This window comes from Anastrepha ludens, chromosome X, assembly GCF_028408465.1.
Source record: "Anastrepha ludens isolate Willacy chromosome X, idAnaLude1.1, whole genome shotgun sequence".
Classification (NCBI taxonomy): domain Eukaryota; kingdom Metazoa; phylum Arthropoda; class Insecta; order Diptera; family Tephritidae; genus Anastrepha; species Anastrepha ludens.
This window is the reverse complement of record NC_071503.1, coordinates 7524492-7549488: the sequence shown is the minus strand read 5'-3', so window position 1 is coordinate 7549488 and position 24997 is coordinate 7524492. Positions and strand designations below refer to the sequence as shown.

General features: G+C 39.5%; 1 protein-coding gene across 1 annotated transcript; it reads left to right on the top strand.

Moving 5' to 3' along the window:
- Window positions 1–16703: 16703 nt before the first annotated feature.
- LOC128869722 (tigger transposable element-derived protein 1-like) lies at window positions 16704–18157 on the top strand. The gene is made up of 2 exons (XM_054112324.1): window positions 16704–17120; window positions 17179–18157. The coding sequence occupies exon 2, from the start codon at window positions 17189–17191 to the stop codon at window positions 18155–18157; it is 969 nt and encodes a 322-aa protein (XP_053968299.1). The 5' UTR covers window positions 16704–17120; window positions 17179–17188.
- The last annotated feature ends 6840 nt before the right edge of the window (window positions 18158–24997 follow it).

Here is a 24997-nt window from a genome sequence, read left to right as displayed (position 1 = left end):
TCGAATGTCGCCGTTTTCCTTGAACGCGACCACCATTGGCGATATCCACGGACTGTGGCCAATCACCGGTTCAATAACATCCTGGCTTAGAGCTTCCTTAAGTTTAATTAATACTTTTTCTTCTAACGCCACCGGGATTCGCCTTATGGGTTGCTGTACGGGTTTTACTTCGGGGTTAATAGACAATTTAATTACTACCCGTTTCCATTTAGGAAACGGTTTTAAGGGCTCAATGTGATTTACGCTGGATCCGAGTCGTAAAACATTCAATATAATCGCGGTGTTCTTACCAAGCAACGATTGTTTCCCATTTTCAATAACGAAAAATGTGGCAATCACTTCGGGATTTGCCTTGACAGATATTGGGGCCTCAAAAACAAAAATTACCTTAAGTAATTGGTCAGAGGCGTAACTCCTGAATTGGGTATGCGAATTTGTGCGAACGTTAAAAATAGCAGCCTTTTTGCGTTGTAAATACAACCAGTCGGCTTGACTTATCAGGTTAAGCCGCGACCCAGAATCGATTACTAACGAAATTGCTTGGCCGCCGATCTTTCCCTGTATTGTCTCTTCTTCGTCTCCGCTCAATATTTTAAAACAGTTACTTTTCGGATTTTGCTCTTCTGGATCATCGTTGACCAATCGAATGTTACTATACTGACGCTTGGGGTTAACGTTTTTAGATTGTACCAATTGCCGCTTCAGCCTAGTCCGACACTTCCTAGCAAAATGACCTATACTACCACATTTATTACATTTCTTTGTTTTGGCTAGGCAAAGTGAGTTATTGTCATTATGGCCTTTTTGGCCACATCGACCACATTCATTAGCTTGGGAAGTCGGGACCCGTGACTGATATTTAATTTTGTTGACTGGATTGGTTGCGTTCGAGTCCAACTTCATGGATTCTGACTGTTTACTAATTTGTTCATCCACCTGACATGCCCCAATGACTTCATCCAAGGTTAGTTCCTTTTCTAACAGTTTCTTCTTCAACTCTGCCGACGCCCAGACGTCGATGATTTTGTCTTTTAGGCAAAATTTTTCAACCTCGACTTTTGTGGAACCAAAGGAACATTTGTTCATCTGCTGACGCAGCCTTAAAACAAATTTAGCAAAAGTTTCCCCCTCGGTGGGGCCAAGTGTTGTAAATAAATGCCACTCAAAGGTGGAGTTTTGCTTAGGGGAAAAATAAGCATTGAGCTTGTCAACTAAAACTTTATAACATAATTTTCGGCTTTTTCATCATACGTTTCAATAGCGCCTGGCAAGGAGTATGCTACGGTTTGTAATTGAATACCAGCTAAATGTAAAAGCTTGTTTTTCTTTTGTTTCACAGACTTGATGTCTTCCGATTCCAAATAGATTTCAAACGCGCGCAACCATTTCTCCCACTCAATGCGCAATACTAACTTTTCAATAGTTTCGCAAAGAAATGGCCTAATAGTGTGCTCTGTCATGATGTACGTGTAGCCTAGAATATATACAAATCGAAATGGAAAACAAAATTATATATATACATATAACTTCCCAGGCATGCATCAATTGTGCATGTAATTAAACATAAACGGTCGCATCAGTTATCGGCTTGTTTTATTATTCAGCCCCTGACATTTGTCAGATAAAAATTTTCAGCCCGCGTTTATGCGTGGCTTCTGACCTTTGTCAGATAATCGGCTTGTATTACATACACGGCCCCTGACATTTGTCAGATAAATGTTTTTCAGCTCGCCCCTTATGCGCAGCTTCTGGCCTTTGTCAGATGATCGCTATTAACTCTTTTAGTTAATATTTTTATACACACGAATAGTGGGAAACAGCGGAATACCAAATCGTAAATGAGTAATTAACACCAGAAAGAATTAACATTTTTGTTTACAAACAATTAACATCTCGTTTACAAGCTTTTAAAATATCATGTTATTGTTTTTCGTCTTTGATTTTCTCTATGCAGCTAGTGTGGTGAATTTACCATCAGCGATTTGACACTTCCTCCCATATTCGCTGTGAATTCTGTCTGTTAGAGATTTTGTCACTAACCTTTCCGTTTTCTTTCTCTTTTTTTTTCTTTTTAAATGTTCATTTCACGAGGCCAGCCTGTCGCTACTGAACAACAACACCGGCAATTTAGCACGCAAATGTTGACTGTTTTCTTCGATTGCCAAGGCATAGTCCACCATGAGCACCTTCCATCGGGCCAGACAGTCAATAAAGAATATTATTTATCCGTTTTGAAGCCTTTGAGAGATGCTGAATGTTGCAAACGGCCGGAAATGTGAGCAAACAATTCTTGGATTTTGCATGATGGTAACGCGCCATCGCACTGATCAAAGAGAATACGACGAAGGAGCTGAAGGCCATGTCGGCCTGCCGGGGGTGTTTGGAGGACTGGGTTAAACGTTGGCACATGTGTGTTGCTTCAGACGGGTCATATTTTGAAGGAGATAATATAAATTTGCTGAAATTTAACTCTGTTATGTTTTATTTAAACATTCCCGGTACTGCGGTATGCGGCTTTGCGGACAGAAATGTGTGATTCGCTGGATTTGTTCAACGAATCTAAGTCGCATTAACTCGCGACTGTCGAACAGTTAGACGACATATTTACATACATATAAGGGTGCATACATACATACGGAGCCGCGGCCACTCGAAATAACAAAAATTCAAGATTTATCAAATATTGGCAAATAATTCCACGCGAAATATTCCAATATTGACTATTTTCGAATGCTCGCGAAAATTGGCATATGGGCGGCTCGTTTTATGAACTAATTGAAGTATGAGCTCGAACTTATGAATGAACTTTTTGTTTTTGTTCTAAATTGTTCAGCGCCGTCGCTGATCATGGCCGCTGCGACTGCGTCTACGAATGTATTTTGTTTTTGTAGTCGCTAGGCTTAGATTTTAGATTCGGGCGACATGCGCATGTGAGGTATGTGTTTTTGTTGTGTTCTAGAACATTTTCATCATTTCTATCAAAGTGTTGTGTTTTTGTAAGTACAATATTAGGAATATCGACTGGTGAAAGACAAAAGTACACGGAAGCAAGAAGGCAGCGCTGTGCTCGCGCATATATGCATGAATGTATGAATGTGCATGGAAGTAGTTACATATAAATACAATTATTTTGTAGGAAGTTTAGAAGGCAATTAGGTATATATGTATGTAGGTATATATGCTAGGTCATAAAGTGGGTATATATACATACATAGAGCAGAATCGTTTTTGCACTTGTTAGGAAGAAACTCGTTCACTAGTGCGTATGTGTATTTGATTTCTTGTAAGAATGTGATGTGCTGTGACATATGCACATACATAAGTCAAGGTTATTGGGCATACAAGTTATCGACTGCAGGCCACGACTCGTAAAAATGATTTTAAGTTTCAACTGAACCTGCTTGCTTTATTTGATAATGTCTTATATAGTACAAAATTGCTTACTTGCTAATACAATTTGCTTACTTACTAAATTCTTATTTTGCTACAATTTACAATGAAATTGCTTACTTGCTAAATTGTTATTTGTGTAATTCAATATTTTATAATTATTATTGTTGTTGTTGGAAGTCGCGGCGGCTTATATTCCGTTGCGATTGCTTCCGCTAAATATTGCATGTAAGTAAATATTGGCTAATCATCAAATTGCAAATGGAACAGGTAAGTAAGGTTCTTCACATTTTGTCGCGATCACTTTCGTTCGCACAAAATGTGATTTAGCTGTTTCTGCATTTTTATGAACAGAGAATATAAGTAAGGTTCTTCACATTTTGTCGCGATGACTTCCGTTCGCACAAAATGTGATTTTGTTGTTTCTGCATTTTTATGAACAGAGAATATAAGTAAGGTTCTTCACATTTTGTCGCGATGACTTCCGTTCGCACAAAATGTGATTTTGCTATTTCTGCATTTTTATGAACAGAGAATATTGACTGTGTTAACTTACATGCATATGTACATATCTATGAAAGGAAGATGATGTTCTTGCGCTTGTGCATTATTGTTTTGCATATACAAATGTACATACACACATATGTATGTAAATAATGTCGAATACATAAACTATAAATTGACATACAATATAAAATAAGTGTTGATTTATCTTAAACCGTTCTTTTTTTCTGAATGCAAATACCTAATATTGGCATGTACATACATACATATTATGCATATTGTCATATACCATCATTTATGTTCATATAGAGTATACGTTCATTTATGAATGTATGTAATCAAAAACGTCATGAATTACTTTCAGAATTTATTAAAACTTATTCGCGTCGCGCGCATACATATGTATCTACGTCGACATCACAAACCAGGCGCAGAAATAAACGTTCTGCGTATTTATCCTCCCCACGTGGCTCGCCATCAATTCTCGGCGGAATTTTTTTTTTTTTCATTTAAAATTTTTTTAATTTTTTAATGTTATCGTAAAAAAATTTGTAATAAATTTTATGTATCCGCTTATCATTTCAAAAGTAACAAAATGGTAAAAAAATAAGCAGTCGAAGAAATAAACGCACCGCTTATTTTTCCTTGCCACATGTTAGACTCGATTTCAATTCCCGGCGCAAACATTTTTTTATAAATTTGTTTTTTTTATGTAATTGAAAAAAAATTATGTAATAAGTTTTACGTATTCGCTTATTATTTCAAAAATTCTGCACCTTCTCATTCCATTAACAATCTCTGGTTCAACCGTCTCTTTAAATGCTACAACAACAACAACTGCATCAACAGAACTACTGCTAGCGACCCATTTGTCAGCGTCTACACAATCAGCTGCACTAAAAAAGCAACCTGTGATCAAAAGAGCACAAAACTCACCCACAAAGGTCTCAACATTGACTGCATAGATAACTAGATGTGAAACTTATTCATTTTGAGAGAGAGCGCGCCCATGAGGACGTTTCAAAACTTGGCAGCACTCACACATTATGGGATTTTGAACAGCTGATAGGCGAAATGGCAGACTGCCGGAAGAAACGCGCCAAAAATAACAGGTGAAAACAGTTCGTTTTTGCTTAATGGAGAAATGACATGTTGAAATGTTTATAATTATTTGCCTTAAAATTAATTCAATTGAAATGTAATAATTTAAATTTAAGTGAGTTTGTAGAATTCAAAGCTCGTTATGTCCTTTTCGACTTCTACTTTTAATTAGTCTTATGTACATAATGTAATTTTATTGAAAACTGTGTGTTGGTTTATGTAAATTTGTATATACGTAAATATTCTATGGTTGAAAAGCGTAGGTAAGGGAACTGAATTTGTATTTGAGATATTTTACAAAAATTAAAGGTAATCTGCTTTAACTTATTCTGTTCGTTGTTAGAGAATTTTATTTTTGTTACCCAATTTCTGTGTTATATTAAAAAATCGCAATAAGTCATGTTTTTAATTATAACTTATGTTTTCGCGTACATTACTTTATTATTATTAAATTACTTTTGTATTTCAGTTTTAAATAATTTCATTTACATATAAATTTTTAAATTTTTTGCCTATTTATGTACATATTTCATACGGATTGTGCTCATTTTTCGTATATGTAGGTGTTTACGAGTGATATAAGGCTATTGGGCAACCGCACACTATAAATACTAACCTCAATGGTGGCGTGGAAACTAAAAATTCCAGATCTTTGGTTCAAAAATACCCAATTCATGTTTCTACCGGTGTGGCAATATTGGGAAATGTTATAAAAAATGCACATTTTTCAGCGCTCTCACGAGAAAAAGAGTTTCACATCTAGTCATCTATGATTGACTGCTAGTAACAAAAAAATAAAAGCAACATCAACCCTCAATCAAAGTAAGCTGCCAAACTACTGGCTGAGTGGAACTTCTTCTGCAAACAAATTTGCAGCTTTAGATGTGGATGATGGAGAAGAAATTACTCAAACTGCAAACAGTGGGCAAATTAAAGATTCACTGTCACAAAATTTAAACAAAGACGAAAAAGAAAAAAAAATAATAAGCCACCGTCACCGCCAAACATTAAATAGCGCTTTAAATGAAACAGCAAATAACAGATTCACTCTAAAAATTTTAGCAAATAATGAAGTTCGCGTTCAAGCAGAAAATTTAGAAATATATAACAGATTATACCACATGCTAAAAGAAAAAGGTACGAAACTGTATACATTTAGGCCAAAAAGTGAAAGAGGACTTAAAGTAGTCTTACGAAATATGCACCACTCTACAGACCAAGAAGAAATTAAAAAAGAAATAAACGAAAAAGGCCACAAAGTACTTAACATTACTAATATAATACAAAGATCAACAAAAAAACCACTACCACTATTTTTCATCGAACTACAAGCAAGTGATAACAACAAAGACATTTACAATATAAACAAGCTAATGAACTGCATAGTCATTTTTGAAGCACCTCACCATAAGCGCACCATTTCACAGTGCACGAAATGCCAGAAATATGGGCACACAAAAAATTATTGTACAAGGGATCCAGTTTGCGTGAAATGCGCTGGTAGACATCTTACAATCGAATGCAAAAACCAAATAAAGGAAGTTAAATGCGCTTTATGTGGAGGTAAGCATACCGCCAACTACAAAGGATGCGAAATTTATAAAGCACTTAAAATGCTAAGATTTTCCCCTCTGCGTAATAAAGAAACAACATTAAATACAAATAAAAATAATACACCAATAACAACAGCCGTAACAAACAGAATTCCCGGAGTAAGCTATGCTCACGTAGTATCTTCTTCAAGGGAACATAAAGCAGAGCAGGAACTGATTAACAGATCTGAAAAAAACAATGATGTTGAAGAGCTTTAAGACATGGTAAAATCCCTAGTCAACCAAATGACAAATATGATGAATATAATTACAATGCTTTTAAAAAATATGAATGGACAAAAGTGAAAAAATTAAAATTCTAATTTGGAATGCAAATGGACTAACACAGCACTATTTAGAACTGAAACAATTTTTAGTAGAAAAAGATATTGACATAGCATTGATTGCAGAAACACACTTCACTGATAAAAGTCTTCTGAAATTTCCTAAATACAAAGTGTATGTGACAAACCATCCTGATGGAAGAGCCCACGGAGGGACTGCTATAATTATTAAATCAAGCATAACGCACAATGAACAACTCCAATATTCGACGCCTTATCTTCAATCCACGACAGTACAAATCTATGACAAAAATGGACCAGTATCTATCTCCTCCATATACTGTCCACCTAGACACATAATAAACTCGGATCAATATGACAAATATATAAAGACGCTTAACAATAGATTTAATGCAGCTGGAGATCTCAATGCAAAACACATTGATTGGGGCTCAAGGCTCACCAACAAAAAGGGGCGTATTCTTATTAACGCAATTAGTAAAAACAATTGCAGATTTATAAGTACCGGAGAACCTACCTATTGGCCAACTGACGTAAAGAAAATTCCAGACTTGATCGATTTCTGCATAACCAAAAACATAAGCCATAACCAATTGACAATTCAGTCGTGCAATGAACTTTCTTCTGACCACTCGCCGATATTACTGGAATATGTAAGTCATATAAAATCTACAGATACATCTTTTCGCATACTTAATGACAGAACCAACTGGGAAAAATTCCGCCACCATATTGACGATCAACTTATACTAAATGTGATATTAAAAACGCTACTTGACATTGAACATTTTAAAGACGTAGTACTAGAAGCAGGGATCAGATCGGCACCAAAGCAAGCAAATAGAACAAATGCACCAACAACTGACATTACTATTAAAAAGCAAATTATAGAAAAAAGAAAGTTAAGAAAAAGATGGCAAAAAACTAGATCACCTGACGACAAGAGAAAACTAAACTTAGCTACAAAAATTCTTAAGGATACCTTAAATAAGAGAAATAACAAAGAAATCGAAAACTATTTGAAGAATCTGACTCCCTATCAAGATACAAACTACTCTTTATGGAAATGTAATAGGAATATGAATAAGTTCGTGCGGTTTTTTTCGAAATTTTAAACTTTATTGACGTAAAATGGTTACAAATTTAATATTCAAAATATTGTCCATCGCTTACTACTACTTTTTCCCATCTTTCTGGCAATTCATGGATTCCCTTTGTGAAAAATTCGGTCGGTTTTGCCGCAATCCACGAATCGATCCATTTTTTGACTTCATCGTAATTACGGAAGTGCTGGTCAGCCAGGCCATGTTGCATCGATCGGAAGAGATAGTAATCGGATGGCGCAAGGTCTGGACTATACGGCGGGTGGGGTAGGACATCCCATTTGAGCGTTTCTAAGTATGTTTTGACCACTTGTGCAACATGTGGCCGAGCATTGTCATGTTGCAAAATAACTTTGTCGTGTCTATCGGCGTATTGCGGCCGTTTTTCTCGCAGTGCTCGGCTCAAACGCATCAATTGTCGTCGGTAGACATCCCCCGTAATCGTTTCATTCGGTTTCAGTAGCTCATAATACACAACACCCAGCTGGTCCCACCAGATGCACAGCATAACCTTCAGGCCATGAATATTCTGCGCCGACGTCGATGTTGAAGCATGGCCAGGGTATCCATACGTTGCCCGACGTTTTGGATTGTCGTAATGGACCCACTTTTCATCGCCAGTCACAATTCGATGCAAAAAACCCTTTCTTTTGTGCCGTTGAAGCAGTTGTTCGCATGCCATAAAACGGCGTTCAACGTCTCTTGGCTTCAATTCATACGGCACCCAATGGCCTACCTTTCGGATCATTCCCATGGCTTTTAAACGTTTGGAAATGGTTGATTGATCAACTCCCAAAGTTTTTGCAACCTCTTCTTGCGTTTGAGCCGGATCTTGATCGAGCAATTCCTCCAATTCGGTATCCATGAACTTTGGCGGCGCACCCTCGCGTTCTTCGTCTTCCAAGCCAAAATCACCACTTTTAAAGCGTGCAAACCACTTCTGGCACGTTCGCTCAGATAGAGCATGCTCACCATAAACTTCCACCAAGATACGATGACTTTCGGCTGCTTTTTTCTTCATATTAAAATAATGAAGAAGAATTCCCCGCAAAAACACATTATTTGGCACGAAATTCGACATTTTCAAGTGTGGTAAAAATATTGTTGTTTACGCTTCAAATAAAAAACTTATACTGACGTTTGTGCCTTACGACAGTAGCTCTCCAATGAATGTTTGGAAATGTGGATCGATGGAATAATAATCAAGTTACGCCATCTGTTGTAAAACCGCACGAACTTATTCATAGTCCTATTACTAAAAAATTAAAAACTCAAATAAAACATCAACCACCACTAAAAAAAAGATGACAATTCATGGGCTGTTACAAAAGAGGAAAAAGCGAAAACATTGGCAAATTACTTCGAAAAAGATCTATCAAATGACGAAGAAAAGAAAATCAACAACCAAAACAATTTCCACTATGATTTTACAAAAATAAGAAGGACGAATACACACGAATTAATAGGTTGCATCAAAAAAGGAATAAAACATAAAAAAGCTCCCGGATATGACATGATAACAGGAAAAGCATTAGCGGAGCTGCCAACTAAGGCATATATATACTTGCGAAACGTTTTTAATGCAATGTTTCGCTTACAATACTTTCCGAAGCTCTGGAAAGTGGCAGAGATTATTGCATTGCCAAAACCGGGTAAAGATCCAACTACCGTGTCATCATATAGACCAATAAGCTTATTACCGACAATATCTAAAATTGCTGAGAAATTACTGCATGATCGGATAAGCCAACTTCTAGACCAAAAACGTATAATACCGGATCATCAATTTGGATTTAGAAAAAAACATTCGACTATTCAACAGATCCATAGAATTACAAATAAAATCCAATCAGACCTTGAAAACAATCAATACTGTGCCGCTGTATTTTTGGACGTAGCTAAAGTGTTTGACAAAGTGTGGCATGAAGGCTTACTCCACAAAATAAAAAGAATGCTACCTTTTGACTACTATCTCATCATAAAAAGCTATCTAACCGACCGAAGCTTCTATATTAAATATGACAATCAATGTTTAGGTATTCATCAAATAACTGCTGGAGTTCCGCAAGGAAGCGTTCTTGGCCCTCTACTATATGTTTTATTCACCGCAGATATACCACCTCCTGACGAAACTAATTCTTCAATTGCTACGTTCGCAGACGATACAATACTATTAGCGTCAGACAAAAGCTTAATTATCGCTACTGAAAAGCTGCAGCGATACACAAACGCAGTTAAGGAATGGTTCGATAATTGGTGCCTAAAAATAAATGAAGACAAAACCGTACAGGTTATATTTACTAACAAAACAAAATTTACCGCAGTTCCAATTAAAATAAATGATAAAGCAATTACAATTAAACCAACTACTAAATACCTTGGAATACATTTGGACTCGAAACTGAATTGGAATCACCACATAAAGCAAAAGGTCAAACAAATAAAAGAAAAACTTCGACAACTTCATTGGTTAGTCAGCACAAAATCCAGACTTACTATACAGAACAAGCTATTATTGTACAAAACTATGATTAAACCAATCTGGCTATATGGATTACAGGTGTGGGGAGCGACTAAAAAAACTCATATAGAAAAAATCCAACGACAGCAATCCAATATTCCAAAAAGATAACAACAAGGCACTTTAAAAAAAATACACACACACAGTAATGCAGAAATCAACAAACTTCTTGAAAGGGAAAGAAACGGGAAAAGGCGCTTAAGGAGAACCCGACCAAGCGACTTAGTATGATAAATGCTAAGAAACCATAAATATGTAAAAAATAATAAAAAAGTAATTAAAAATAGTTGAAAAATGTAATCATGTAAAGTGAAACTTGTATTGTATTATTGTATATTATTTAATTGTAATATATATTAAATCGTTTATTTTAATTTTATCGCTTTTCTCACTGGTCATTAAGCGATGTATATAAATCCTGACCAAATTGTTAAACAACAGACTTAATATCAAAGGACAGATGTATAAAATAAATGGGGGATAAAAAAAAAAAGGGATGCAAGACCAAGGAGAGTTAGACCTGACGCGATACTGATAGAAGCGAAGGGTGAAACTTCCTATGCGGGAATACTGAAGTCAGTAAAATCCGACCCCAAACTCGGAGAACTTGGTAAAATCGTTTCAAAAATAAGGCGAACGCAAAAGGGTGAAATACACATCCAGCTATCAAATTCGCGTGAACAAACCAAGGAGTTCACCTCAATAATAAACAATAGACTAGGAGAACGAGGGGCGGTACGGAGCGTAACACAAATAAAGGTTCTCGAGTGTAAAGACATCGACGAGATCACTACCAAAGAAGGTATCATAAGCGCAATATGCGATAAATTCGACATTGGGGCATCAACTGTAGAGGTAGTAAATATACGAAAGGCGTTCAATGGAACATAGACCGCAGTCCTAAGCCTGACAGAAACAGAGGCGAATAAAATTCTCGCTGCTGGACGAGTCAAAGTGGGTTGGGTAAACTGTCGGATCCGTGAACGACTAATATTAACAACATGCTTGAAATGCTTAGAGTTTGGACACATTCGGTGAGACTGCAAAAACAAAGCAGATCGTTCAAAACAGTGTATAAAGTGCGGTGAGGAAGGCCACATCGCCAAGGAATGCAGCAAGGACCCAGAATGCATGCTCTGTAAAGCCAGGGTGAATCCAATTTTCAGCATATAGCGGGCAGCGGTAGATGCCCAGTTTTCAAGAGAGCTCTGAGTGACCAAAGGAAATGAGAGTTATCCAGATTAACTTAAACCACTGCGAAACAGCACAGGACCTGCTTACTCAGATGTCAATAGAGCAGAGGTAGTCTTAATATGCGACCCATTTAGGGTTAAAAAAGACGCTAGATGGTGTTGCAGCAAAGACATGGAAACTGTCATTTGGACGCTTAAACCCCCTCTCCAAGAGATTTATGATCAAGTGGAGGGCTTCGCAAGAGCTAAAGTTGACAACATTTATATGTATAGCTGCTATGTCCCGCCTAGATAGGCGCGAGAGCGCTTCGAAACGTTTCTAGATGACCTCACGCGGGACGTTGAAATTAGATCGCCAATAGTAATTGGCGGTGATTTCAACGCCTGGGCTAACGAGTGGGGCAGTAGACTTACCAACGCCAGAGGACGTAGCCTGCTAGAAGCCATTGCTAGAGTAGACATTAGTATCGCAAATAATGATTGCGCGCTTACATATCGCAAGGCCGGTACGGGATCTATTACTGTCCTAACACTTGTCAGCAGTTCACTTTTGCAGAAAATCAAGTGGCGAGTAAGTGAGGAATTCACTCACAGTGACCATCAGGCAATTCTATTCGAACTGTCAAAGAAAAAAAGAGTACGCGCAAGTAAGGCAGTAGGACCCAGGGGGAATGACAGGAAGATGGACACCGAGGCCTTTGGGTACGCACTAAACAACCAAAGTTTACAGCGAGGTACAGCAAGTGCGCAAGCTCGATAGCTAAAGAGCATTTTGTCCAAAGCTTGCGATGCGGCAATACCAATAAGAAGACCAAATCGACAAGGAGCGCCTTACTATTGGTGGACTGAGGAGATAGCGCAACTGAGACGGATCTGCCTACCAGCGCGGCGTAAAATGCAAAGGTCCAGGGGCAGAGCTTGCTATGAAACGGTGCTAGCGCACTTTTGAAAGGCAAGGAAAGCACTACAGGAAGCGATTAAAAAAAGTAAAGTCGAGAGCTTTAAGCAACTGTGCAACGATGCGGACATAAACCCATTGGGTACTGCGTACAAAATGGTATTAAAGAAACTGGCGGGACAACGAGCTCCATCAGTCGTATGTCCAGTTATGCTACATCGAATTGTAGTGACGCTATTTCCCCATGGACCGAGTATAGATAGATTAGAATCTGCAGATACCGTAAACACCCAGCAAATTCCAGTCGTATCTGCACTAGAGATAATGGAAGCGTGCAAGAAAATCGGCGACCGAAAAGCACCGGGGCCGGATGGCATACCAAATGTAGCCCTTAAGGCGGCTATCCGCTTGCGTCGCTATATATTTGTTGCGGTACTACAAAAATGCTTAGACGAAGGTGATTTTCCTACACAGTGGAACGACTTGCGTTGATACCAAAGGGAAGAGGTGCAGCCGATGATCCGTTCTCGTACCGGCCGATTTGCCTACTGGACACAACAGGCAAAATACTCGAGCGTATTACTTGCAATAGACTATTGCCTGTACTAGAGGAGAAGGGAGCACTGAGTACCATGCAGTGTGGCTTCCGGAGAAACCGTTCGACGATTGATGCAATTACTACGGTTGTCAAAACGGCTGTTAAGGCAATAGAAGGAAAGCGGTGGCGTTGAGCACCAAGGAATACTGTGCTGTAACCACATTGGATGTCAAAAACGCCTTTAATTCGGCAAGTTGGTCGCACATCTTGAATAGCCTGTATGAAATTGGCATTCCGCCGTATCTTCTCAGGATATTAAGGAGTTACTTCTCTGATAGAGAACTGATGTATGAGAGCAGTGCTGGAACAAAAGGGTACAAAGTTACTGCTGGCGTGCCGCAGGGATCAATCCTAGGTCCTGTCCTCTGGAATATGATGTACGACAAAGTCCTTCTCTTACCGGTATCCAAAGAGGTAAGAAAAAAAGACTTTGCGGATGATATAGCGATAGTGACGGTGGCTAAGCACTTACAGGAAGTGGAACAGATTACAAATGGAGCGATAAAACAAGTGAAAGATTGGCTCGAACAGGCGGGACTCAAATTGGCAGAGCAAAAAGCGGAGGCGGTTCTGATAACAAGTCGGAAAAAGTGGAGCATATGAGAATCAGAGTGGGAGAGCAAATTGTTCACTCACAACCGGCTCTGAAATGCCTAGGAGTTATGATCGATTGTAGGTTAAATTTTAAGGCCCATATTGACTACGCGGTAGAGAAAACCGCTAGCATACAAGCGGCACTCTCAAGGATCTTACCTAGCATAGTTGGCCCGAAGTCAACTAGGAGAAAATTGCTGGCAAATGTGGCCTCTTCAGTCCTCCTGTATGCAGCCCCAATTTGGGCAAATGCGGCGAAACCGAATGCATGTTACGGCTACAGAACAATGTCGGATGACGCGGCGTTTGTCATAGCTGGTATGATACCAGCGGATATTCTCGCGAGTGAAATGAAGCGAGTCTATGACAGATGTGCAGCGGATGCCGAAATAAATAAAAAAGCGGTGAGAGAAGAAGAGTGGCTTGTGTCACTAACAAGGTGGCAAGACCGATGGAATACCTCCAGTAAAGGGCGATTGACTTATAAACTGATTCCCAATTTGCGACCATGGCTAAATCGGAGTCTTGGAGATACAACCTACAATGTGACACAGTTCCTTTCTGGACATGGAGGTTTTAGGAAATATCTGCATAGGTTCGGGCATGATGACAGCCCCTACTGCCCTGTGTGCATCAATGTAGAAGAAGACGTGGAACATGCCAGGTTCCACTGCCCACGTTTTATAACAGGAAGAATAATTCCAAATGCAACTTACGTAGTCGAGTTCATGTTGCAATCAGAAGAAAAGTGGGAGGAGATAGCTGCATATGCTACTAGAATTCAAAAAGAGCTCAGATACATTGAGCAAATGAGACGCATTAGCTGATAGACATTGACGAAGCTATATAGCTAACCAGCCCTGCGAAGTAATACTTTGAAGCTGTTCCGCAGGGAGAGTGGTGTAGGAGGCGGAGTTCAAGGGTTTAGTACAACCGCACACACAGGGCACTCACTTAATTCCTCTAAACGCGTATGCCGTCCAAAACTAAAATTCAATGCCTAGCGACTACAAGAACACATGTTTTAATAGGAGCAGCCATTGCGGCCATAATTCTAGTTGCCGTGGAACCGAACAGTCAACGCGACGGCGCTGAAAAGTTTCAACTATTGTACTGTACAAAAAAACTCATCATTTTTAAGCTGCTTGCAATGGTATATCTCCTCTCCTGCACAAAATAAAACGAGTGTTTTAGGTCATTATCTTGGTGAAATTGCCAAGTTGTCCCATTGAGGCCCAGTTTTTCGACACTTGGACTTTAATTTTCTTTAAGAATGTCACGCTGCGCCTGCTTATCCATTGTCTCATCTATGAACACGAGCTTTCGGACACCGGATGCCCCGAAACACCCCCAAACCATCACATTTCCTCCACCGTGTTTAACTGTTTTGAGCAGGAGTTACCGTTGAAGTTTTTATTTGGCTTTCGCCAAATCTTTTGTGCTCCATCTGACCCAAATAAATTGAATTTTGATTCATCACTAAATATGGTGGTCCAAAAAGCGTTGGGCTTATTGAAATGCTGTTTAGCAGACTCTAGCCTCTTTTTCTTATTCACCTTCGAAATGAAGGGTTTGCGCCGAGGAACCCGGCCATGACGCCCATCCTTATATAGGGTATTCCGAACAGTTCGGGGGTTGAAATTGATTTCAAAGGAATTTTGCAGGGTCTCGCATAATTTGACAGCCGAAGTTTTTGGATTTTGTGCCACCGTGGACACCACAATTCGTTCCTGTCGTTCGGTTAATTTTTTTAGGCGGCCAGATCTGCTCTCCGAAGCTGTTGCATTAATGCGTAGTATTGCAATAATGCATAACGATATTTTGAACGCTGGCCCATGATTTATCAACATGTTTGCCAATTTAGTGATAGGATTTTCTTTTCCAAAATACAGTTTTATCATTAATTGACGTAGTTCTAGGGAAATTTCAGCACCACGGTCCATTTTGGTCTATTCCCGTTGAAATCGCGATCAAAAGTGATTGCCACCGTATTCCTAAAATAAAAGAAAATAATTAGAGTTTACCGTTACGACGCCAAAAGCGTAAGCTAACATAAAGAATGTGCCAATACTTTTTTGATGTGAATTTGTGCTTTATTTTACCTTCCAAGGTTGAGCTTGTAAACCTATGTCGATATTATTTGTTTTTTTGTTCAGATACGTAATAAATATATATGTACATTTACAAAATACCGTTTTCTATTTTCTTATACTTTTATTAGAAGAAAAGTTATAGCACTGAGAACTTTGATTTTTCGAGTGTGCTTACATCTAAGATTGAACATAACAAATAAAAATAGTCAATACTGCAATATTTCCTACAGAAATATTTTCGAATATTTGGAGAATCTTGAATTTTTGTCAAGTCGAGTGGCCGCGACTCCATACATATGTATGCATCAATATATGTATGTAAATATGTATTCTAAATGCTCGACAACCGCAGCTGCTTGTACGTAAGTGTCCGCATTAGCGTACAATAAGATGCAGAAGACAACAACAAGTAGCTTATATAGTTCTGTGTCGGACATTTCAGTACTGCAGAAAATCTCGAAGCCATTATTTTATGTTCTCTGATAATAGGTAAATAATTAATTATTACTTCGGCGCTGTTCAGAACAGCAGCACAATACTGTGCCTATGAGTGCGCGCTGGATACCTTTGCAATTTTTTGGGAATCGTAATATTTTTTCTGTGGCAAGTGCACGCGGCCGCATATATACATATATAAACACACATAACTAAAAATCTACCTGTGTGCCTGGTAATGAAGCGTTTTCTATAAAGGATTTTGATTTGGTTGAAGGGAATTCAATCAACTCAGTTAAACAGACAGACATAACAAATGTACACCTAATTCTCTTTTTACACGAATTTTTTTTACACGAATTTGATTTAACACGAGTTAAAAAGAGAAAAAAATTTTTTTTTTACACGAATTGTTTTGTTTTAATACGATTTTCAATATTTTATGAATTTTTCTTGAATCTCATAGAGCAAATCGGATTCATTGTTTGGGATTTTTGTTTTAGCATATCGGTTTAGGTTATTTGTTTAGGATCTTAGAATATCAGCATGTAATCGCATCTATACAGGATGAGCGGCTTTGGGCTGTTATCGTGTACAGCTGTTGCTATAAAAATATGTGTATATGAGTGGGATTCCCCGAATTATGCATAGAGTAAAGACGTAATGTACTTTTTACGCAATTTAGTTTGGTTTTGAGAGTTGAAAAGAAAAGACGCTTAGTTGTTGTGAGTATTTAAAACATTATAAGTAAAATAAAGTTAGTGCTCGTATAGATTTATTAACTCAATAACAGGTAAGCTTTAAATAATTTTCAAATCTTTGCATTATTAATATGAAAAATATTTTGGTAGCCTTAACACAATGTCACATAATTCACCTGTAATAAAAGCCAAGAGGAAGGCGATCAGTTTAGATACTAAAATTAAAATTTTAGATCAACTTACAACAGGACAAGGAGCAACGGCTGTAGGAAATCATTTTGGTATTCATGAAGCTACCATAAGAACGATCAAGAAAAATGAAACTGCGATTAGAAAATCGGTATGTTCTGGAACGAAAATAAGTGCTAAATCATCGTCATACATAAGAGATGTTGTCAAAGAGAAGATGGAAAAAGCTTTGGTAATGTGGATTGAAGATAAATCACAAAAAAGAATACCAGTAGATGGAATTGCTATCAAGCAAACTGCATTAAGAATTTATAAACGTATTAAAGAAGTTGAGCCAGGCACTTCATCTCAGTCAAAACAACCCGAATTTTCTGCAAGTACAGGTTGGATGACAGGTTTTCTTAAACGACATGCTCTCCATAATGTAAAAATTAAGGGAGAAACTGCGTCTGCAGATGAATTGGCTGCCAAAAAATTTCCTGAAAAAATTAGAAAAATTATTGAAGATGGAGGATACACCCCAGATCAAGTTTGGAATGTAGATGAAAGCGGCCTCTTTTGGAAAAAAATGCCGAGCAGAACTTATGTTGCAAAATCGCAGAAGACTGCCGGTGGTTTAAAAGTAGCAAAGGACCGTGTAACATTGTTGTTTTGTTCCAATGCTTCAGGAGAACGTATGTTAAAACCACTGCTAGTAAATCGTGCTTTAAGACCACGCTCGATGAAAAGTGTAGATTTCAATAAACTGCCAATTCACTGGACAGCAAACAAAAAGGCATGGATGACCAGTGCAATCTTTACAGAATGGTTCCAGAAATACTTCATTTCAGAAGTTAGACGCTACATGAATGCAAAATATCTAGAATTTAAAGTTCTTTTAATTCTAGACAATGCACCTTGCCATCCGCTCTTGGAGCACCCAAATGTGCAATTTTGCTAATATATCATCCGCCTAACACTACATCCTTAATACAACCGCTAGACCAAGGGATCATTGCTACTTTTAAAAAGTACTACATAAAACGTTCATTCCAATACGTGGTAGACAAACTAGACCATAATGAGGATTTAACAGTCATTGATATGAGGAAAAAATTTTCTGTTGTGGACTGCATTAATCAAGTTGGGTTAGCGTTAGCTGACTTAAAGCCATCAACCTTGAACTCATGTTGGAAAAATATTTGGCCAGAATGTGTCAAAAGCAAAGATCCTGATCCTGTCATCCATAATAACGCTGTTTTTACTGACATCACAACGCTGGCACATACAATTGGTGGAGATGGATTCGATGATCTATCATTTGCCGATATAGAGGAATTATTAGCTGATAAAAGCTTGAGCGAAAATGAAATTATAGACCTCACCCTTGAGACTCATCAAGACAGAGAACACAGCGATAATGACGAAGAAGATCCTCCCATTTTAAATGCAACTCTAATTAAAGAAGGTCTTGATCTTGCCAGAAAATTAGGTAATCATTTTCAACAACATGATCCTGATGAGGAATGAGCTGCAAAATTTCAACGTGAACTGAAATCATTAATGGCATCTTACAGGGAACTTTATAAAGGTTTATCACGAAATCAAACACAATCTTTAATGACTGATTTCCTTTTAAAAACTACTGAATTATCAACACAGGAGCCTAGAGATGATAATCCAGAAACAATTTCACAAGATGATGAACAAAATAATTCTAGTGATGGCAGTGATATTCTAGTCTTACGCAAACGTATGCGTTTATTGTCAGAAAGTGACAATGCATAAAAGTTTTTTATGTTTATATTATTTTTACTTGTTTTATATTAATGAATTTCAGATATTATTTTCTTTTTTTCAAAGTATAATTTATTTCTTATAATATATTTAAAGAATTAAAATGTGTAAACACGAAATAAATTCTTTAGTGAACTCTAAAAAGAATTTTTTAGTATTGTTTTCACCTAATTCTCTTTTTACACGAATTTTTTTTTACACGAATTCTTTGGGAACGTATCTATCGTGTAAAAAGAGAATTAGGTGTATATATTTTTGATGATTTCAACCTCGAATTTAGCATACTTGTTTTAGAAAAAATTTAAATACATACGGGGTGTGTTCAAAAAGTATCGAGAATTTTGAATTTTCGCAGTTTACGTATATTCGAATTTCGATTTTTTTGTGGCGATATGTTGGTACTCATGTCTCTCGCTCATGCCGATGAGTTCGGCCATTTTGTATGTTCAGTTAATTGTTGACAGCTGCTTTGCTTGCACGTGTATTCAAAAATATGGATCAAAGAACCTGCATCAAGTTTTGTGTGAAAAACGAAATTAAGTGCGCGGATGCATTCCGAATGTTGGCTGTGTCATACGGAGAAGCTACCTTGGACCAAAGCAACGTTGATGAAGAGAAGAAAATTGTATTGGCCAATCGTCGACTTACCCTTAGCGACCTTAGAAAACTGCTCAATTTCGACCAAAAGCAGCATCGCATGAACATTGCTAATGAGATGTTGGACTCTGTCAGCGACTTCCCAAATTTGCTCCAGAGGGTAATAACTGGTGACGAATCGTGGGTTTATGGTTATGACGTAGAAACCAAAGCTCAATCATCTCAATGGAAGCTGCCGCACGAACCAAGACCGAAAAAAGCGCGCCAAGTTCGGTCAAATGTAAAAGCTTTGCTTACCGTTTTCTTCTATTGCAAGGACGTTGTGCACCGTGAGTTCTTTAGGTTAGATTAGATTGGATTTGCGGGGAGTTGGACAAGCCCAAGCACTCAGTCAGTAGGCCATTGTATTACACCCGGATAGAAATCAGTAGAAAGAATAGAGATGGGAAAGATAGAAGGTGGATGGTAAAAACGGAGAGATTAGTTTGAGGTCCCTCTTCCACATATCTCTTGGATTCATTGATGAATTTTAAGAGATCCGGAAGAGGAAGAGTATGAACTTTGTCCATACTCAGTGTATCGCAACCCAATATCCTAAGTCTGATTCTGGCAAATGCAGGACAGCTACAGAGAAAATGCTCTGCAGTGTCGTCATTCTCAAGACAGGATAGGCATATCGGACTGTCCACGACCCTCATGGTAGCCATATGCTGACCACAGACGTTGTGCCCTGTGATTACACCCACCAGTACTCTCAGGTCCTTCCTGCTGAGTTTTAGGAGGAAGGTCCCTGTTTTCCTGTTTGGTTATTTCACAAAGCACTTGGCTACTCCGCACGAGTTCAACTCAGACCAACGACCTCGGTGAGTAGACCTCTTGAAGTCGTCAATCCATAGTTGAATCGATGCGGAATTGACACCTAGAAAGGATTCAGGGCCTAGTGGCATACTTGCAGTTCCTTCATTTGCCAATTTTTCAGCCAACTCGTTCCCTGCAATACCACAATGTCCAGGCACCCAAATAAGACTAACTTTGTTGTGTTTTGCAACATTGTTCAGTTTGGTCTTACATTCATCGACCAACTTCGAAGAGCAGCGTGGATTAGCAAGGGCTTTCAGTGCAGCATGATTGTCACTATAAATTCTGCCCTGCCACTTTTTCTCAATTAGCCAGTACGCCACATTCAAGATGGCATAGACTTCCGTAAGGAATACCGTGGCCATCTGTCCTGTGGCATGGGAGTACTTAGTGTTTTCGTCTAAGTACCATCTAGATCCGCTTCCATCGCTGGTTTTGGATCCGTCGGCGTAGGAAGTGTGCTGGTATCCCGTTAATAGGTTCTCTGGACTTAACCATTGATCTCTATCTGGAATCAAAATATCATACTTCCTACCGAAGCTAACGACAGGCACCCGATTGTCCACCGGCATTGAGAACAGTGTGCACCGCTCCGACAACTGGTGGTATATCTGACAGTGGCCAGTGCTTACTTCATTTCCCCAGACTCCGTTTAACTTGAGCTTGTACGCCGCCTTCATTGCTTCCTTTCGAATTTGCAGATCTAGAGGTTGCAAGTTCAGAATGGCATTAAGGGCATCACCAGATTTTGTGCTCATGGCACCTGTGATACCCAAGCACACACTTCTCTGTAGCCGGTTTAGGGGTTTTACTCTGGAATTAACCATTGTGGCTTTCCACCATACTACAGAGGCGGATGTAATAATGGGTCTAATAAGGGTGATGTACAGCCAGTGTGCTATCGCCAGTCTTAGACCCCATGTCTTCCCAAAGGTTATTTTACACTGCCAGAAGACTTTGTTCGAGAGACCTTCCGCTCGACGTGCTTCTTCCAGGTAAATTTACTATCTAGGATTACTCCTAGATATTTAACCTCAGAAGACAGTTGCAGTGTTACCCCTTTCAATGTGGGTAGTAACAGGCCTTCCATATTGCGTTTCTTAGTGAAAAGCACTGAGGTACTTTTTGTAGGATTCACCGAAAGACCATGCAATTGGCACCAATACTCAATCTTATTTAGAGCTACCTGCATTTTATGGCATATAGCTGCAAGTGATCGTCCTGAGATTAATACGCACACATGGTCTGCGTAGGCTTGGATGTGTCCAATTCCTTGCAGATCATTAAGAAGAGAGTCCACCACGAAGCACCAGAGAAGGGGAGAGAGTACACCCCCTTGTGGGCAACCCTTCTTACCCTCAACCCTGACTCCTTTATCGCTTTCTCTATCCATGGTAAGCAGTCTTTTGGATAGCATATAGCGGATCCATCTGACAATGATTTCTTCTACTCCATGACTTCTGATAGAAGAGCACATAGAGTCAAAGGGTAGCATTGACGAAAGCTCCTTCAATGTCCACAAACACGCCAAGAGTGTGTTCTCTTGTTTCCAGCCCTTTTTCGTGCAGAGCCGATTCGCAAGATTTCCCACTTTGATAAGCATGTTGTCTGACGTTGAGAGGGTTTCAACTTAGAACCCTCGTCCTAATGTGCTTCTCCACCATACGTTCCAGACCCTTAAGCATAAACGATGCCAGACTTATAGGTCTGAAACTTTTTGGCAAAGCGTAGCTGTCCTTACCTGGCTTTGGGACAAATACAACTTTCCCCAAACGCCACAGTTGTGGAACATAAGCGTGCACAAGACATGCCGTAAAGATTATTTTGAAAGCCTTTAATAGTTGTTCTCCGCCTTGCTTGAGCATGATTGGGTAAATGCCGTCGGGTCCTGGGGACTTAAAGATTTCGAATGACGAGAAGGCGAACCTAATCGTTTCCTCGTTAACTATCCTGGATGCAATAAACCTATCACGTCTGCTGGTAATTATATTGACATGATCAGATTGATCGATAGAGCTTTGACCAACAACATTCCTGGAGCCAGGGAAATGTGTTGAAAAGAGAACATCGTACGCTTCTGATTTTGAGTCCGTATAAGTACCATCTGGTGTGAGTAGTGAGTCTAGCCTAGCCTTCCGGTCTCTTTGGAGGGCTTTGCATAACCTCGCTGAACTCTTCCGTTCCTCCAGTTCACTACAGAAGGTTCTATAAGAGTCCAATGTAGATGATCTAATTTTCTTTTTATATTCCTTCCTCAGCTTTCGGTAGGCAGTCCAATCTTCTTCCAACTGAGTTTTAAGAGCTCGGTTAAGAAGTTTCCTGGAAGTTTTCCGGAGTTTCGAGAGTTCGGCGTTCCACCAAGAAACTGTCTTACCCTCTCTTCTCCTACGTTCCGGGCACACCTTGTTATAACACTCGATCAAAGTTCGCCCTAATGAGCTTGTGGCTTCTTCAATCGCAGTTATTGTCCGGAGTTTGGGAACATCACGGATTCCTCTTTAGTGAGATCCTCATATCGTGTCCAATCCGCTTTTCGAGGATTCCGGCCTGCTGGGGTCGAGATTGCCTCGCCCACAAGCCTGAACTCTATATAGCGGTGGTCCGACAGGGAATTTTTATCGAGTACTTTCCAACCAGTGATATGATCTGATATTTTATCGTTAGATAATGTCATATCAATCACTTCCTGCCTTCTGCTGGTCACAAAAGTCGGACTGGTGCCAACGTTCTGTATGACCAAGCGAGATGACAGAAAGAAGTCCATGAGTTTATGCCCCCTGAAGTTACATTTTGTGCTGCCCCAAAGTGTGTTCTGTGAATTTGCGTCGTATCGCACAATTAGACCTAATCCCATGGATTCAGCATATCTTACAACTTCCATAAACTATCTCGTAGGGGAGGGAGAATGGAGTCGCAAGGAAAATAGGCCGAGGCGACAATTGTTTCTACTTCTTCCCCTCTAATCGATACTTTATTTTAACTGCAACTAAGTCTTGACAACAGAATTGTCTTAACAAACTGCAATCAACCGCTTTCGGCATAATAATACACGTACGCGGACGGACCTCTCCCTCTTTATGAAGGACAGACCCCCACTTTATATCTCCCAAGCCCTGTATTTGTCCTTTAGCCACCCACGGTTCTTGAATTAATATTATGTGAGGATTTGTGTGCAGTTTCGCTTGGCTACGACATAAAAGAGCCGTAGCCGATGTGCTATGCTGCAAATTAATTTACGTAAATGAAATGTTTAGTGTCATAAGGACAGCCATAATTCCAACCTTACACTTTTCCTATATCTGAGACGAGGACAGTAACTAGTATCCGTCCCAGATTCAAATATAGGCGCATTCCATACCTCGACCGTATGACCTTCAACGATTCTGCATCGAGAACCAAATGGGAACAGTTTCCATATTTAGGATCCGTTCCCGCTTTGGAGTAGTGGTATGATCTCCAGTGCTTCGTATCAAGTCCCTCGTTCAAGGCATGGAGCCTAGGGATGATCGCACGCGGCTCCCTTGGAGGCCCAGGGATCAGCATGTTCACCCACACCAGTTTTTGAATTTGTTAATTTGCCGAATGACAAACTTACATCCTTCAAACGCTGGCATCGCAGCCACTGTTTTGGTCAGCCATTCGAGCGATTGAGTGTTTGAGCATTGCACCTTCATACCTTGCTCAACTCTCATTCGCTCGAATCTAGGTACGTCTTTCGACTTTCTCTATCACCTCCCAGACTTGACTCTCAACAAAATTCAATTGTTTTTGGGACGATTGGATATGCCCATCGCCACAGATCTCCACCATCATGCCGCTGGCTGCTTTCGCAACATAGTTACCTCCAACGGACAATAGTGGATCACTAGGCGGACCCGGTTTTGCGCTCGCTACTGCGCTCTTAGCCCCCGCGGCACTCGTTCCACTGGATTCGTTGGTACTACTACCAGGTACTTGATTGCTGTAAGAGGCTCCTCCTGCAGTCACTACAACCTGTTGTCTAAGGTCGCTTACTACGGTTTCCGGTTTATTACCCTTCCTCCTTTTCTTCTTCCTCATGCCAACTGGTGCGCTCACCGTCGCTTCATCTGTCAAGGTGGCCAGATCAGATGGGTCATCATCAGATCTGTTCCTCTTGCCAGATTCGGCTACAGGAGTGGACGAAGACAGATGAGCCGCAACTCCGGCTCGAGTGGCAGTTGGCATAGCTACGTTAGCCGCAGTCATACCTACTGTTTCTCATGCCTTCTTCGCGTACCTCTGCCTTTGCCGCTTCTTCTGTCTATTATACAGATTTTCCCCTGAAGCTGGCATCTGTACCGTGGCCATTGGTGCGCTGGTACTTTCTGAGTGTGAACTCTGATTAACCATAGCCCCAACAGACGCCAAAACTGGTGCCAGGACAGGAACCAATTTGGTTATCTCAGTCATGGTGACATGACAGGCAGGGGTTACCTACGTCATAACCATGTCTGCGTCCTTCAAATTGCCTTCCGAATCAGACGCTTTCTTTGTAGCCGTTAGTGCGGTGGTACTTTTCGGATTTGCA

Excerpts from the sequence above, each read along its gene's own strand:
- LOC128869722 (XM_054112324.1), top strand. The coding sequence starts at position 17,189 with ATGTCACATAATTCACCTGTAATAAAAGCCAAGAGGAAGGCGATCAGT.